The sequence below is a fragment of the Polypterus senegalus genome, chromosome 6 (genome assembly GCF_016835505.1).
Source record: "Polypterus senegalus isolate Bchr_013 chromosome 6, ASM1683550v1, whole genome shotgun sequence".
NCBI lineage: Eukaryota > Metazoa > Chordata > Cladistia > Polypteriformes > Polypteridae > Polypterus > Polypterus senegalus.
The window spans coordinates 63,439,755-63,453,867 of NC_053159.1; the positions used below are offsets into that span (position 1 = coordinate 63,439,755).

General features: G+C 36.5%; 1 protein-coding gene across 2 annotated transcripts in view; it reads left to right on the forward strand.

The window, feature by feature from the left end:
* Window positions 1-14,113, forward strand: part of arhgef16 (Rho guanine nucleotide exchange factor (GEF) 16) — a 65,345-nt gene that overhangs the window by 40,426 nt on the left and 10,806 nt on the right. For both annotated transcript variants that reach the window (XM_039756128.1, XM_039756129.1), the window contains exons 8-11: window positions 2,143-2,272; window positions 2,461-2,535; window positions 7,781-7,873; window positions 8,035-8,189. In XM_039756128.1, coding sequence (XP_039612062.1) covers window positions 2,143-2,272; window positions 2,461-2,535; window positions 7,781-7,873; window positions 8,035-8,189 — 453 coding nt within the window. The remainder of the gene's footprint in view (window positions 1-2,142; window positions 2,273-2,460; window positions 2,536-7,780; window positions 7,874-8,034; window positions 8,190-14,113) is intronic.

The window sequence follows — 14,113 nt, forward strand, 5'->3', positions numbered from 1 at the left end:
TTAATTCTTGCCTACATTTTTGTTTTGTTAAATAGTTTATAATTGTATCCTTTAAACAGTGCACTTAACAGTCTGTGATTCAATCAAGACCAATTTACTGGTCAAAAGTTTAGAACACCTCAGTATTTCTAGTTTTTCTTCAGATTTAATCAGTTGAAATGCATTGAATGGCCTAAAATGGTGAGAAGGTCAGCAGTAAATTGCCAGAAGTTTAAATTTAAAGTACAGGTAAGCAAAAACCGAAAAAAAGGAAATTTCAAAATATGAAAAATATTACAAATGGGCTTTCTACAGAGATCAACTAATAGGTTACAACTTACAGATTTCATGCAGCAATTAAAGAAAAATAGGATTTGTAAGTTAAAGCAAATAATTTGAACATGTGTCCGAACTTCTTTTGATTACTTAAAAACCCTCTGTCTGTCTGTGTTACTATATCCTCTGAAGTACTACTTGGACACTATTATACTGTAGAGAGTTGTAAATAATGGAATAATGTCAAGAAAATGGCAATTAGCAAATTAAATGAGACATGACATTATTATCCTTAGAAGTGTAGACCTTTCATTTAGAGAAACTAAGAAAAAAAAAAAAATCAAAGTGTTAGTGAGTATGGTGTCCTACGTAATCCAATGGCAATTGGAAACTGGAAGAAACTCTGATAGGAAGAGATCTGTCAGACCCAAAGTCACAATCCGATCAGAAGATAAGTTTCTGAGGGTCACCATCTTGTGTGATAGGCACCTCACAGCACAACAGCTTCAAGCACATCTTAACAGTGGTCAATTAAAGCAGTCTATTTCTATTGTGAAGCGGAGACTTTGTGCTGCAGGTTTGACAGGACTAGTTGCAGCAAGAAAACCAGTCCTTAAAGACAAAATAGGGCCTAGAAATACTTCTGTGGACTATTGCAGACTGGAGGAAAGTCTTATGGACAGATGAAGCAAAATGTTAAATCTTCCGTTCATCACGCAGGTTGTTTGGATGCCGTCAAGTTGATGGTTCCTCAGTATGTGACGCCAACTGTCAAACAAGGAGGCAGATTTGGTTAATTACATAGAGAGACTGACATTCTGTATCAAAAGGGTTACCACAGTTTGGCTGTTATATCAGCAAAAAGTGGCTACTTTGATGAAGCAAAAATTTGAATAAACTTTTGTACACTTAATGATTCTTTGACTTATTTTTTATTTGGTATTTTTTTTTTTGTTAAATCTCTTGATTTCATGAAACATTAAGAGATCAAACTGCTTCATTTACATAAAAACTGAAAAAATTGAGGTGTTCTAAAATTTTTGACCAGTAGTATAAAGTACAGGAAATAGTCTTTGGCTACTAATCCAAAAAAAGAAATTCAGTACTCTTAAAAAATCCATGTTCTAGTACTTAATATATTCATGGGATAATCTATTAACACTGAGAACTCATTAATATTTGATGCATTCTTAAGAGAAAGAAAGGTTTACTAAAAAGTAAACACCTTTTGGAATGCTTGATAAGAGTACTCTATTATACATAAAGTTCTCTAACAATTATAGTCTTTCACAAGTTACTTAAAATTTTTGTCATTTAAGTGCAATTTTTAAAACTGAAACACACACAAATGTAAAAAACTGCATTGAGCCAATTAATACTACTTTTTTATTTTCCATAACAAAGGTCCTAATAGAAAGTTGTGTCATTTCTGTGATTTCAGGAGTTTAGATTGGGCTATGTTTGGTATTTGTAAAATGTAAATTTAATATAATAAATGTTCTCTTTTTCACTTCAAAGCATCACCTCAGACAGACGTGAGTTGATGCAATCTTACGCCATTGAATGTGGGCTGAGTCCTTTTGATTTAGTACTTGTAGCTCCAGAACCTTTTATTATTGACCATACTCACATTGGCTACTTGAACTAAATAGCCTTCTTAATTCCGTATTACTGTACACAGATGAGAACCTTCATCATTAAAGCACTTTTACACATATTTGATCAAGTGTTCAGTTGAAAGGAACAGGATACATTAGACACAGAATTGTTGACCTAATGCTCAGCCACATGTTCATTATAAACAGTTCATTGTACTATCATTGTTAGGGTTTCCAAAAGAGCTGTGTCATTCTATGTCTTATCATATACTCTTGCTTGATATTTTAGGGCAAGTAATATGCCTTTTAAGGATGCTCTGAAGAAAATTGAGATGATGCCAGAATGTGGTGGGCTCCCAATGATCTCATTTCTTATACTGCCAATGCAAAGAGTGACCAGATTGCCTCTGCTCATGGATGTAAGCTGTCTTAAAAGCATTGTGGAAGATAATGCTTAGTTATATGTGTGTTCATGTGGTTGTGTAATGAAATCAATATTACGTGTTTAAACTTGAGGTTAACTATTACCCTCAGGATTCATCCTGTGTCAACTTTTAAAATGAGCATAAAATCTTGTGACAATTACTTTTTTCTACTTCTCATCCAGACAGTTCACCAGAAAACAAGTAAACAGTCGCCAGAGTTTGAATCTGCTGCCTCAGCCCTGAAAGCCATTAGCAAGGTAGGAAGTTGACTAAGAATTTATACATAGATATTGCAGAGTCTACCAAATCACATTAACTGTGAGCATTTTGCACATCACTTAACACTTGAGAACTTTGGCTCTTTGCCAATAAAAGATTTACCTTTAAAACTTTGCTACTTTATTACAGCACTTTAAGTTTCAGCACACTTTCTAATCCATGTAAACGTATGCCATGCCCATTATCTATTGTCACTCGCTCACTTGTTATCCAAGGGCTCTATTACGTAACTCTTGTACTGCAGTATTTTAAATCTGTGGTGCCAACTCTTTAAGACTCTCTTATCTGATATATCTGATTACATTCCTCTATTGTTAAAATGAGAAAAAAAACTTTTAAGCTCTTCTCCCTTCATTAATTTTACAACAGTCTTTGTAGAAAAAGTCACAACACTGCCTTCACTTGATGCATTTTATACATTCACAAGGCTACAGACTATTTTTCAACAAATAACCCAAACACACCTGAAGTCTGTTCATAACACAAAAAGTATAGAACATGTATATGTGTGTGTATATACAGATGCAGGACAATATGCAACATAAAACACCGTAACCCTAACCCAGCAACATTCCCAGGATAGTCCACAGATTCATGTAGCCTCTCTTTTTAGACGGCTACAATTTGTTGTATTTAAAGCAGGAAAAGTCAATGTTGAGCCCCTGTATTAAGTTTCCAAAGGTGATATGTATGAAAGATCCAAAGCAGGGGAATTATGAAATCAACATTTCCGAGTTAAAAGTGAAGTTCAGTCCCACCAGTAGGACATGTCCAAAACAATGAGCAATGGACATTAGGGGAATGTCACACATCCTATCGTAACTGACTTTACAGCTGGATGCAGAGGTAGGTTTCACTCTTTATGGAATGACCTGCTGATAAACCTAAAACTGCAGTTGCTGACCTCAGGACAATGACATCTTGCATACTAGTACTCCACAATCAGACATGCTTACAACTGTTATTTGCCTTAGAAGCAAAAGCACAAGACAATGATTAGTCTTTTGCATGGTTTCTGTTCCTTCAAGTAATCAAGATTTTTTTGGGTATAACTTATTTAAAGGTAAACCAATAGAGGTTGTTGTCCTGAAGTCTTCAGTGCCTATGGAGAGATTTAACAAGCACATATGGGTCAAAGGCAATGGTTTAAATTCCTGTGACTGTGTCTCTTGGTCACTACTTATGCTGTACTACAGTTACTGTCTTTGAAGTTTTACATGATGATTCACTCTTAATAGCCTAAAATATGTTAGTTTAGAGTCAGTGACCAGTTAATTTTTTGTCTTCAGCAAGGCAAATGTTTTGCTTTTATGTGCAATCTCTCCAGTCCTTTACCAAGACTGGATTGAACATGGTACCTACGCCCCACCCAGTTTCATACTGTCTTCCATTGATAGGATACCTGTTGGAGAATAGTGATTCTTCCAATAGAGCGTAGCTGCTGACATCTGGAGCTCTATTCCATTGAGGAGGTTGTTGCCTTAAGTTATACGTCAGTGATAACAACTAGTTACACTAAGTTTAAGAGTAGGGAAGATGTTATCAGGTAATCTGAATCAAATCAATCAAACCAATTGACAAAAACCTGTAATCCAATTGGCTGTCCAGCGGTGCTATTAAATCACAGAGCTGTGGAGGTCTGCAGCTGGACCCATCTAGATTCTTAAGGTCTTTGTTGCATGTCACACCCTAGACAATAGATAGTCAGGTAGATAGAGCAGAAATTAAACCCAGCCATAGCTGATGCAGAGGCAGAAGAAAAAAAGGGCTTGGCAGTTTGGGATAGTCTTCAAAAGACTCATTTGAAAGTGATTGATATGACTTATCACAAAGAGATGCATATTGGAGACAGGCCTAGTTTTATAACTCCACATAGAGGAAAAAAGTCTGTTCCATTTTGTCCATTGTGGTAAAAAGTTTGGGGATGGCCACCCCGTATACTGAAAAAATCAAAAGAGAAATCAACTATGTCTTTACAAGGTGGAGCTCAAAACCAAATTGACTAAAAGAATGAGTCTGGCCTATGAATTGGTGGAGTCAGGAAGGCCGAAATGATGTGACAGGTGAATGCGTTCTTGGTAATGGAAGTAATGTCATCAAGGGGTGCTGGAAGTGACATCATTAGTGGATAGACCTGTAGTGATGTCATTAGGAGGCATGGTCTGCAGATGGGCAAGAGAAGAAAGGATCAGATGAGAGCGCCAACCCTGGGTCTGGCTGATGAATAACACTATTTGAGCCTGTAAACGGTCCCTACCACATTGTTGACTTGCTGTTCAGAAATTGTCTTTGCCGAGTTGTTTATCAACTGTTGCTGTCAGCCTCCTATTTACATTCAACTTGTTGTGTTACTTAATGTGATTTGATGTCCAGACACTTGCACCTCTCAGTTTTTGCAATAGTTCTATATCAACTTATTTTGTATCGTATCTATTTATCTTTTAGGGTTTTGCATTGTAATTTCAATTTTTCAAAAGGAGGGATCCAGTGCAGTGTTTTAATAGTAAAATGTGTTAAACAAATGGTGACTTAACATGGTAGGAGTTAGAGGTGCTATGTTGATGGACGTTGGGTGTTCAATTTTTACGTCTAGCTAGTGTTTGTCCATTGATGATTGTTTCTAAACCTGTTGCATTTATTTTCAAGTAACTTTAGATAAGAGAAATCTTTCTCTACTGATGAGAAAACTCCAAATACTGCATGTTATTTTCATGAAAAGGTTTTTGTTGCCACTATGCTGTAGGCTACACAGAAACTGGTAACCAATCAAATATTGCATGCTTGCTAGAAAAAAAAAAACTTGGTTTATACTTCATCCTGCCACGTTATAGATGATGATCTAACTCATCAGAAGATATTTAGCAAGCCACTACACTTGTGGTGGCGCTTTGTATGATGATGTATTCCAAAATGGTTAGTGCCCCAGATTTTGAAATGACACTTACTGTTACTATCAGATTATCATGTCACACAGTTCACCCTATGTACCTGCCAAATGACATGAATGACTCACCAAATGAAAAATATTCTTGGGCAGCAAAAGTAATGCCTTGTACATTTCTTTTATTGAACTTATTAAAATCATGAAATATTTCAAACAATCAAGTAAAATTTAACACAACTAAATTCAATTCAACCTCCACTCATGACAAAGAGAGGGAGGCCAACAACCAAAGTAAAACATTTGAGAGTAGTAAAAAAAGAAAGTGGCCTTTCTCCCTAATATAAGTGCTTATTCTAAAATATTATTGAATAGATCCTTCCAGGTTTTAAAAACATTTTGAACAGATCCTCTATGACAGAGTTAGATTTTTTTCAACTTGAAATAATATCAGTTACCCACCGGCTTAATAGAGGTGGCTTAGGATTCTTCCAGTTGAGCAATATGTGTCTACGTGCTAATAGTGAAGTAAAGGCAATTAGTTTGTTTGTCCTTCTCTACTTTAAGTCCACCTGGGAGTACAGCAGACACAGCTATAAATGCATTAGGGGTGATTGTGACACCAAAGCTGTCTGATAAGCATTTAAAATGTTTTGTGCAGAATGATGTTAATTAAGTACATGTCTAAAACATGTGGCCTAGTGAAGCTAGAGCTCGATTGCTACTTTCACAGGTTGGATCTTGCCCCGGAAACATTTTGAGCAATTTTTAAATGAGACAGATGTGCAATAAAAATTTAAAGTTGAATAATTGAATGCTTTGCACATATGGAGCTAGAGTGAATTCTGTGCATGGCTGATTTCCACTCCTTTTCTGAAATGTTGAGTAAAATATCCTTTTCCTCACTGTACCCCTAGGATCTTTAAAAGGAAGGGACTTTAAAATGGTTTTATATATTCTAGAAATGTTTAGTCTTCAAGACTGATCAATATCTCTTCTGGAATTGAAATAGGTGGGATGTGAGGAAAACTGCGCAGACTTTGTTTAGTAAAGTTTCTGATTTGGAGATAATGGAAAATTGTGTTGATGTGAAACTAATTTTATAGTGTAACTGTTCATAGGATGCAAAGACATTATTTATATACAAATCTCTAAATGATTTAATCCCATATGTTTTCCAAACATTAAAAACTGTGTAAGTTTGAGAGGGTGGGAAAAGGTGGTTATCATGTAGAGGTACCATAGATAAAATATTCTTTAACTTGAAGTGTTTCCTACATTGGTTCCATATTCTGAGTGAATGAAGGACAATAGGGTTGTTAGTATATTGATAATACCTTGTATTTACTGGTGTACAAAGCAAGCAATATAAAGAAGTACTGCAGGATTTCATTTGTATTGCAGACCAAGCTAGTGTGCGTTCATCTGTTTGTGTCAGTGTCCAGATTTTTATAGCAGATGGGCGACAGTTGCCGCCCAATAGTAAAATTGAAAGTTAGGTAGAGCCATGCCACTTTTAGGTCATTGTAGGGTCACCCTTTGGATGCGTGGATATTTCAAATTCCAAATAAATGAGGTTATGATCAAATGTAATTTCTTAAGAAATTATTTATTAATGTACAGTATATTGGGATGTTTTGAAATAGAAACAAAGCTTAGGGAGGATATTCATCTTGATAGTGTTAATTCTCCCTGCTAATGTAAGATGGAGGGTAGACCATCTATGCATGTCTTGCTTAATTTTGTCCATGCAAACAGCAAAATTGTTTTGAAAAAGAGCTTTACATTTACTTGTCGTGTTTACCCCTTGATATTTAAATTGATCTGCAATGATAAAAGGGAAGTTGTGTTCTAAAAATAAAATAATGTAATTGGATCATTCACTTTAAGATAATCTAGTAAAGGCTGTTCATTGTGATTTTGTTTCATACCTTTTGGTAAACATGATATGAATAATGGATAATAATTAAAATATTAGTGCAATAGGCATAGGTACTCATCAGTGTGAAAATCTTTTAAAATAAACAATGAACCACTTAGATGGTTTTGCAAAATATATTTCTCAAAAGATTTTACTACTCATTTTTGCTTTTTGCAGAATATTTTTGAATAGCAAACAATAAGCCATTGCTTTCATTCAGACCTGCTTGAAACAGTCTAATTTCTATTGATTTGTTTCCCTTTCTGGACATCTAACAATCTCTTCACATGCAGCTTTTGAAGTGTAGGAAAGAGTAGGATTTGTCTAATTCTGTATTTATTCCCTTACACATTTCACTCCGTTTCATTCATATGTATAATATATGATATTTAACATAGAAATTGTAACATTTTTTTTATAGCTTGTCAGAAAATGCAATGATGGGGCAAGACGAATGGAAAAGACTGAGCAGATGTATACAATACAGAAACAGCTGGAGTTTGGCAAAATCAAGGTAACCATTGTCTTGGCCTTAGTGCTGATTTTACCTGTTATGTTTTTAGGATTTCCTTGTGGTTTACAGGTGTTTTATTTTCTTGTGTGTGTGGCTGATCCTTACTCTTTATTCAGTCCACTTCTCTTTTCAAGCAGTAAACACTATGTTGTTTTTTTTAGCCATTCCCCCTGATTTCTGCATCACGATGGCTGTTGAAACGTGGAGAATTGGCTGCCTGCATGGAGGAACTCAGCATTTTCTGGAAGGCCTTTACCAACAAAACCTACTACCTCTTTTTGTTCAATGATGTGCTTATTGTCACAAAAAAGAAAAGGTAAGTTTGGTGTCTTTGACAGCTTTTGTGACTCATAACTTTGGTGTACAAAAATTCGGTTACCCTTAATAATTGTAAAGTGTATTATTTTTTTAAAGCCTACAAAACTAAGCTGTAGTGCTGTATAAAGTTCTCAGTGACCATATTCACTATTAAAGGTACTTTAAATAGGCAATATTAATTGGGTGACAAATCCTTTCTCACATGTTTTCTGGACCAAATTGTAACAATAATTCCCTGACACCACAGAAAGGGGCTAGGTTTTTTGTACACAGGGTTTGTTCCAGGCTAAACTGGATGAGATAAATGGAACTAAGTAGGCTGTTGTAGACTCCTCCAGTATGGTACTTAGTGTATATATAGTCTTGCTGAAGCCAGACGTGTATTATATATGTATACATCTGGAGACAAAACCACGTGTGAATTTTGCTTAAAACTGCGTGGGAACACTTAGATGACTGAGTGTCACATTACTAAGCCAATCCAAAGCCTTATGTAAGTGGCACTCAAAATTGAGCCAGTGCTTTTAAACTGCAAAGATTAGAGGTGCTCTCATTAACCTGGTCCAACAGACAGCAAGCTTCTGTTTACAATGAATAGTCTCATTTAAAAAAAAAAAACAAAAAAACAGAAAAACTATCAGACATAATAAATGTGTCACATGGGCAGAAAGAACATTGGATGTTTAAAAAATAAACATGATGCAAGAGAAAACATTTCTGTAATATCACATTATACATTGGCATCAATGGATGAATGGTAAATGTGAATGTTATTATTGCAGGTGCTGTGCATTTTCTCTGTTATTCAGCATTAAGATGATAGTGTAAGAATCAATATACGTTTTAAAAATTGGTGGCTATACAGTATTCAGAAAAGTATGAATTGCAAAATACACATCTGAAGTAAACGTTGTGTCACCCTGCTGTTAAGAGTGCTGATAAGAAAGAGCCACAAGAGATGCAGACTTCAGCACTCAAATACCCAAATCAACAAATCTGCCTAACACCACCAGTAGATGCATAGGTGAACTGCACAACATCCACCTTCTAACTGCATGTCTAAACGAACAAACATTACTGTCTAATTGGGAATGTAAACATGCAATAACAAAATAGCCGCAGCATTTTAACACGTTGTGTATCCATATACCACAATGCTTATCTGAACTCTCTTTGCTGTTTTTGTATCATATAGTGATGCGTCAGTTAAAATGACAGTAGCTGCAGTGGTCTACGTGAGTCTGTCTGTCTGACTCCACTGTCACAGTGTCATTACAATGTGCAGATTATCAGGTTTTAGTTACCTTAGGCTACTGAGATCCTGAATGCATAACAGCAATTCTAGCTGTTTTATTTTCTCTCATTCTTTTGTTCAGTATGTCTTGCTGTCTCCCTGAAACCTCAGCAGCAGTTTAAAATGCATGGACTGGAGAAATTGGGGACAGATGTTTCAGAAAGAAGCCCTGTAGGTGTGCCTCTACACTTTTTACCTGGTTGTCCCCAGATGTGTATTCTCATTTGAGAATCACATCTAGCCCTGAAAGGCTAGCATATGTATGGTGCTACGTGAAAGGTGATGAAAGTCAAATGCAGTGGATTCATAAAGTTTTCAGTCTCTTTCACTTTCAGTACACACTTTTGTGCTGTAGATTTAATTTTAATTTAATAAATTTGACATTTTTGTTGATCAATCTACATTCAATAACCCATAATGATAAAGTGAAAACATTTTTACAAAAATTATTGCAAATTTATTAAAACCACAACTGAAATTTATCTTCTATTGATGTATTTAGACCCTTTGGTGTGGCACTCCAAATTGTGGTCAGGTGCATTCTGTTTACTTTAATTATTCTTGATGTGTTTAGAACTTGATTGGAGTCCGCCAGTGATAAACTGAATTGATTGGACATAATTTAGAAAAGCACATGCCTGTGAATATAAGTTCTCACAATCCACACTGTACATAAGAACAAAAAATAAAACAATGGAGTCCAAAGAGCTCTCTGTAGACCTCTGTGAAATAAATTGGAGTGAGGCATAGATCAGGGAAAGAATATAAAATTATTAAGTTTTGCGAGTTACCAGTACCAAAATGGCCCTGATAACTGTGAAATGGAAGAAGTCTGGAAGTTGAAGTTGGCTGTTCAGGCAAACTGAGTAATTGAGCAAGTAGGACCTTAGTCAGGGAGTTGAACAAGAACATTTGAACAAATGCCCTCTGCTGAGATGAAAGTACCTTTCGTAAGGATGACCATCTCGGCAACGCTCCACCATTCAGGCATTTGTGGTAGAGTGGCTAAATGGAAACCACTCTTTAGTGAAAAACATCTGACAAGCCTTCTTGGACTCTGAGAACAAGAGGGAAGAGAATTAACTGGGGTGATGAGACAAAAATTTAGCTTTTTGGACAGAACTCCAAGCACTGTGTCGGGTAAAGACAAAGTAATGTTCATCACCTGCATAGTACCATTCGCATGGTGAAGTATGGCAGTGGCAGCATCATGCTATGTGGTGCTTTGCAGCAGCAGGGACTTGGAGGCTGGTCAGAACTGAGTGAAGGATGAATGCAGCTACTGTAAATAAAGGCAGGTCGGGAGTTGGTCTCGTCCATTACAGGAGATGGATATCATCCCGAGGTATTCTGTATTTACCCAACTTGAGGAGGTTCTATTACAGTATATGCAAGCATATATAAACATGAGCGGTAAGAATGGAGCTCAGAAAGAAATGGAAAAGAAATCCAAAGCTACCCCCAAGCCTAGATAGGCATCAAGTCCAAATTCAAGGTATGGCCTTACAGAGACTGACCTGGAATAGACAGGCAAAAGCACAGATTTCCTGGGATTCCAGTCCACTGTATTGTCTCCAGTTGAGAGCGAAAGTGGGAGGGAATGTGCAAGTGATGCAGGTCACAATAGCTTGTCAATTCCAGAAGATACATTGAAACTGGAAGTGGCCTTGCCTTCTGCGTTTTCATCTACTCCTCGCAAGCCAGGAGCATCAGATGTAACAGGGCTTGCCACTTCACCTGTGAAGCACAAAGGCCGAAGCAATCTGTCCGAACTGAAGGTAATGATCGCTGCAATGGCTACGGCCACGACAGTCACCGTTCAAGACATAAAGGAGCTCAAGAAAGATATATAAAGAAATAAATTATATGCTCAAGACAAACGAGAAGACAAATGAGAAGCAGTGGCAGGATAATAAAGACCTGGAGAAATGTGTAAATAATCTCTTTGAGGCAGCGTTTAAAGGTATGCTAGAAAATATTGAGAAACAAATTCAGGAAAATGTGTCTAAGTTTGAGAATAAACTGGGAGCACTTGGTGCTCAGTTGGAAGACATTAAACAAAAATTCACAACTCGAATTGAAACAGCCGAACATCTGGCATCTACTGCTGACGGAAAAGCAATGGCTGCAAATTCCAAATGCAAAAAACTCTGAGACAGACTTGCAGCACTGAAAGATGGATGCAGAAGGAATAATATTAGAATCAAAGGTCTCCCAGAAAATCGTGAAAGTCCAAACCTAGTGAAATTCGTAGCTGAACTATTCTGCAAAATAATTGGAGAATACTATAAATCGGACACCGAGATAGCAGCAGCTTACCGCATACCTCTAAACCTAGGAGTCTTATTGTGCGTTTCAAAAAATTACAATTTAAATTACATGTGATGTCACTTCTCAGACAGAAACAAGAGATTATATTTGAAAATAACCACATTCATATTTTCCTGGATTTCTCACCTTCAACAGCTGCTAAACATGCCACTTTTTACAACATTAAACAGCGCTTACAGAAAGCCGAGATCAGATACAGTCTCTTGTACCCTGTCCAACTGAAAGTAGATATTCAAGGCAAGCATTTTATCTGTACCTCTACGGAGGAAGCAGAAAAAGTGTTAAGAAAACTGATCCATATACTTTTTTGAAATATGAATGTGAGTCGTATCTTGTCATGGCATGGCAAAGAAGATCTTGCCAGCTGCTTGATCCGCTTGCAATGATACTGGTACTGTAATCATACATCCTTTTCCCTTCTTGGCCACTTTTAGTTTATGCTTTTAATTACAATTATATGTGTATATGTATGTATTTGTGGAAGAAATATTTTTTTCCATTTCTAAAGGAGACTGTTTGTTTAATATCATACCCTTGGTTTATTGTTATTATTGTATTAGGGGTTACTATGTTTATCCAGGGTCACTTTTTAACACCATTCCCTGGGTTTACTATCTTACTGTCTCTAGATTGTTGAAGATTATATTTTATGCTTATAGTAATTGGACTGTATTGGCAATAGATATCTCAATTATATTCCTCATACACTGCTGCTGGGGGGCTTGTTTTGTTTTGGACGTGCTTTGTCTCTAGGTATGTCAGAGGACTGGGACTTTGAAGATTGGTCGAGCCTCAAGTGGGGAGGCAAAATGGGGGGTGGGGAATGGGGGGGAGAGAAAGAGAGCAAGCGATCTCTAATCTATCCTTTTAATCCTTATAATTATAAGTGCCAACGTAATAATAGGCTTCATGGCAATTACTCCTGGGAAAATTAGAAATTAAGGTCAAAGCTGTCTTATTTTCAATTAAGACTACAAAATAACAAAAGTTCAGAAGCAATGTCTCCGAGACCGGACAGTAAACTTTGTGAGCTGGAATGTTAAAGGCCTGAATCACAAAATAAAGAGAGAGAAAGTATTCTTTCACCTAACAGGTTTAAACGCTAAAATAGTATTTTTACAGGAGACCCACCTATTAAGCAAGGATCAATTTCGGCTGGCCAAATGTTCCATTCCAGCTTTACAAAGAAAACTAGCGGTGTGGGAATTCTTGATGACATCCAACAATACAATGAAAATTACACAGTTTGTAACTGATAATAATAATCACAACTTATCAGACCCCTGGAGATTTCTAGACCCAAAGTCAAGAGCGTATTCCTTCTACAGTACTCACCAGTGCATCATTGCTACTCAAGAATTGATTATTTCTTTGTAGATAACAATTTCTTGCCTATGATTATATCTTGCAAGTACAACGTTATTGTTATTTTTGACCATGCACCTTTGATTTTGGAGCTAAAATCATTATGCCCCATATACTCCTCTTGCAGAAGCAAATCAATATTTTTTTTACAGACAAATACATCCTCAGAGGTTTCTGCAGCAATATTCTGGGAAACCCTGAAGACCTTCTTAAGAGGACAGATTATCTCATATCTTTCCCACAGAAATAAAATGGAAATCAAGAAGGTATCAGAACTAATCAGTAAAAGTACTAGAATAGATCAAGAACATGCCAGGTGTCCAAGCACTTCATAGGAAAAAGCAGGCTCCGCATTCAGAATTCAACAACTTAACAACTAAAGAAACTGAACAACTCATATTTAAATAAAGACATAATTATTATGAACATGGAGAGAAAGCTAATAAGATCTTAGCTCAACAAATCCACAAGCAAGAAGTTCACAATACAATACCAGCAGTCACCAGCACAAATTGAGACAAAATCATTGACCGTAAAAATATAATGCACACATTTAGAGACTACTATAAATCCTTATATTTTACTTGTTTTAAAGAAGACAAGACGCAATCTAATGCATTTCTGGATGCATTACAGATACCATAAATGGATACTCTTAGTCCAGAGGAATTGGATAAACCTCTGGCGCTATCAGATTTACTAGATGCTATAAACTCACTTTGGTGTGGGAAAGCGGCAGGCGCTGATGGCTACACTGACAAATTTTATAAAAAAAAAATTCTCAACTTATCTAGCTCTCCTTTTATTAGCAACTTTTACGGAAGCTAGAGAATTAGTTGATCAGGATGCCTCCTGGACGCCTCCCTGGTGAGGTGTACCGGGCACGTCCAACCGGGAGGAGGCCCCGGGGAAGACCCAGGACACGCTGGAGG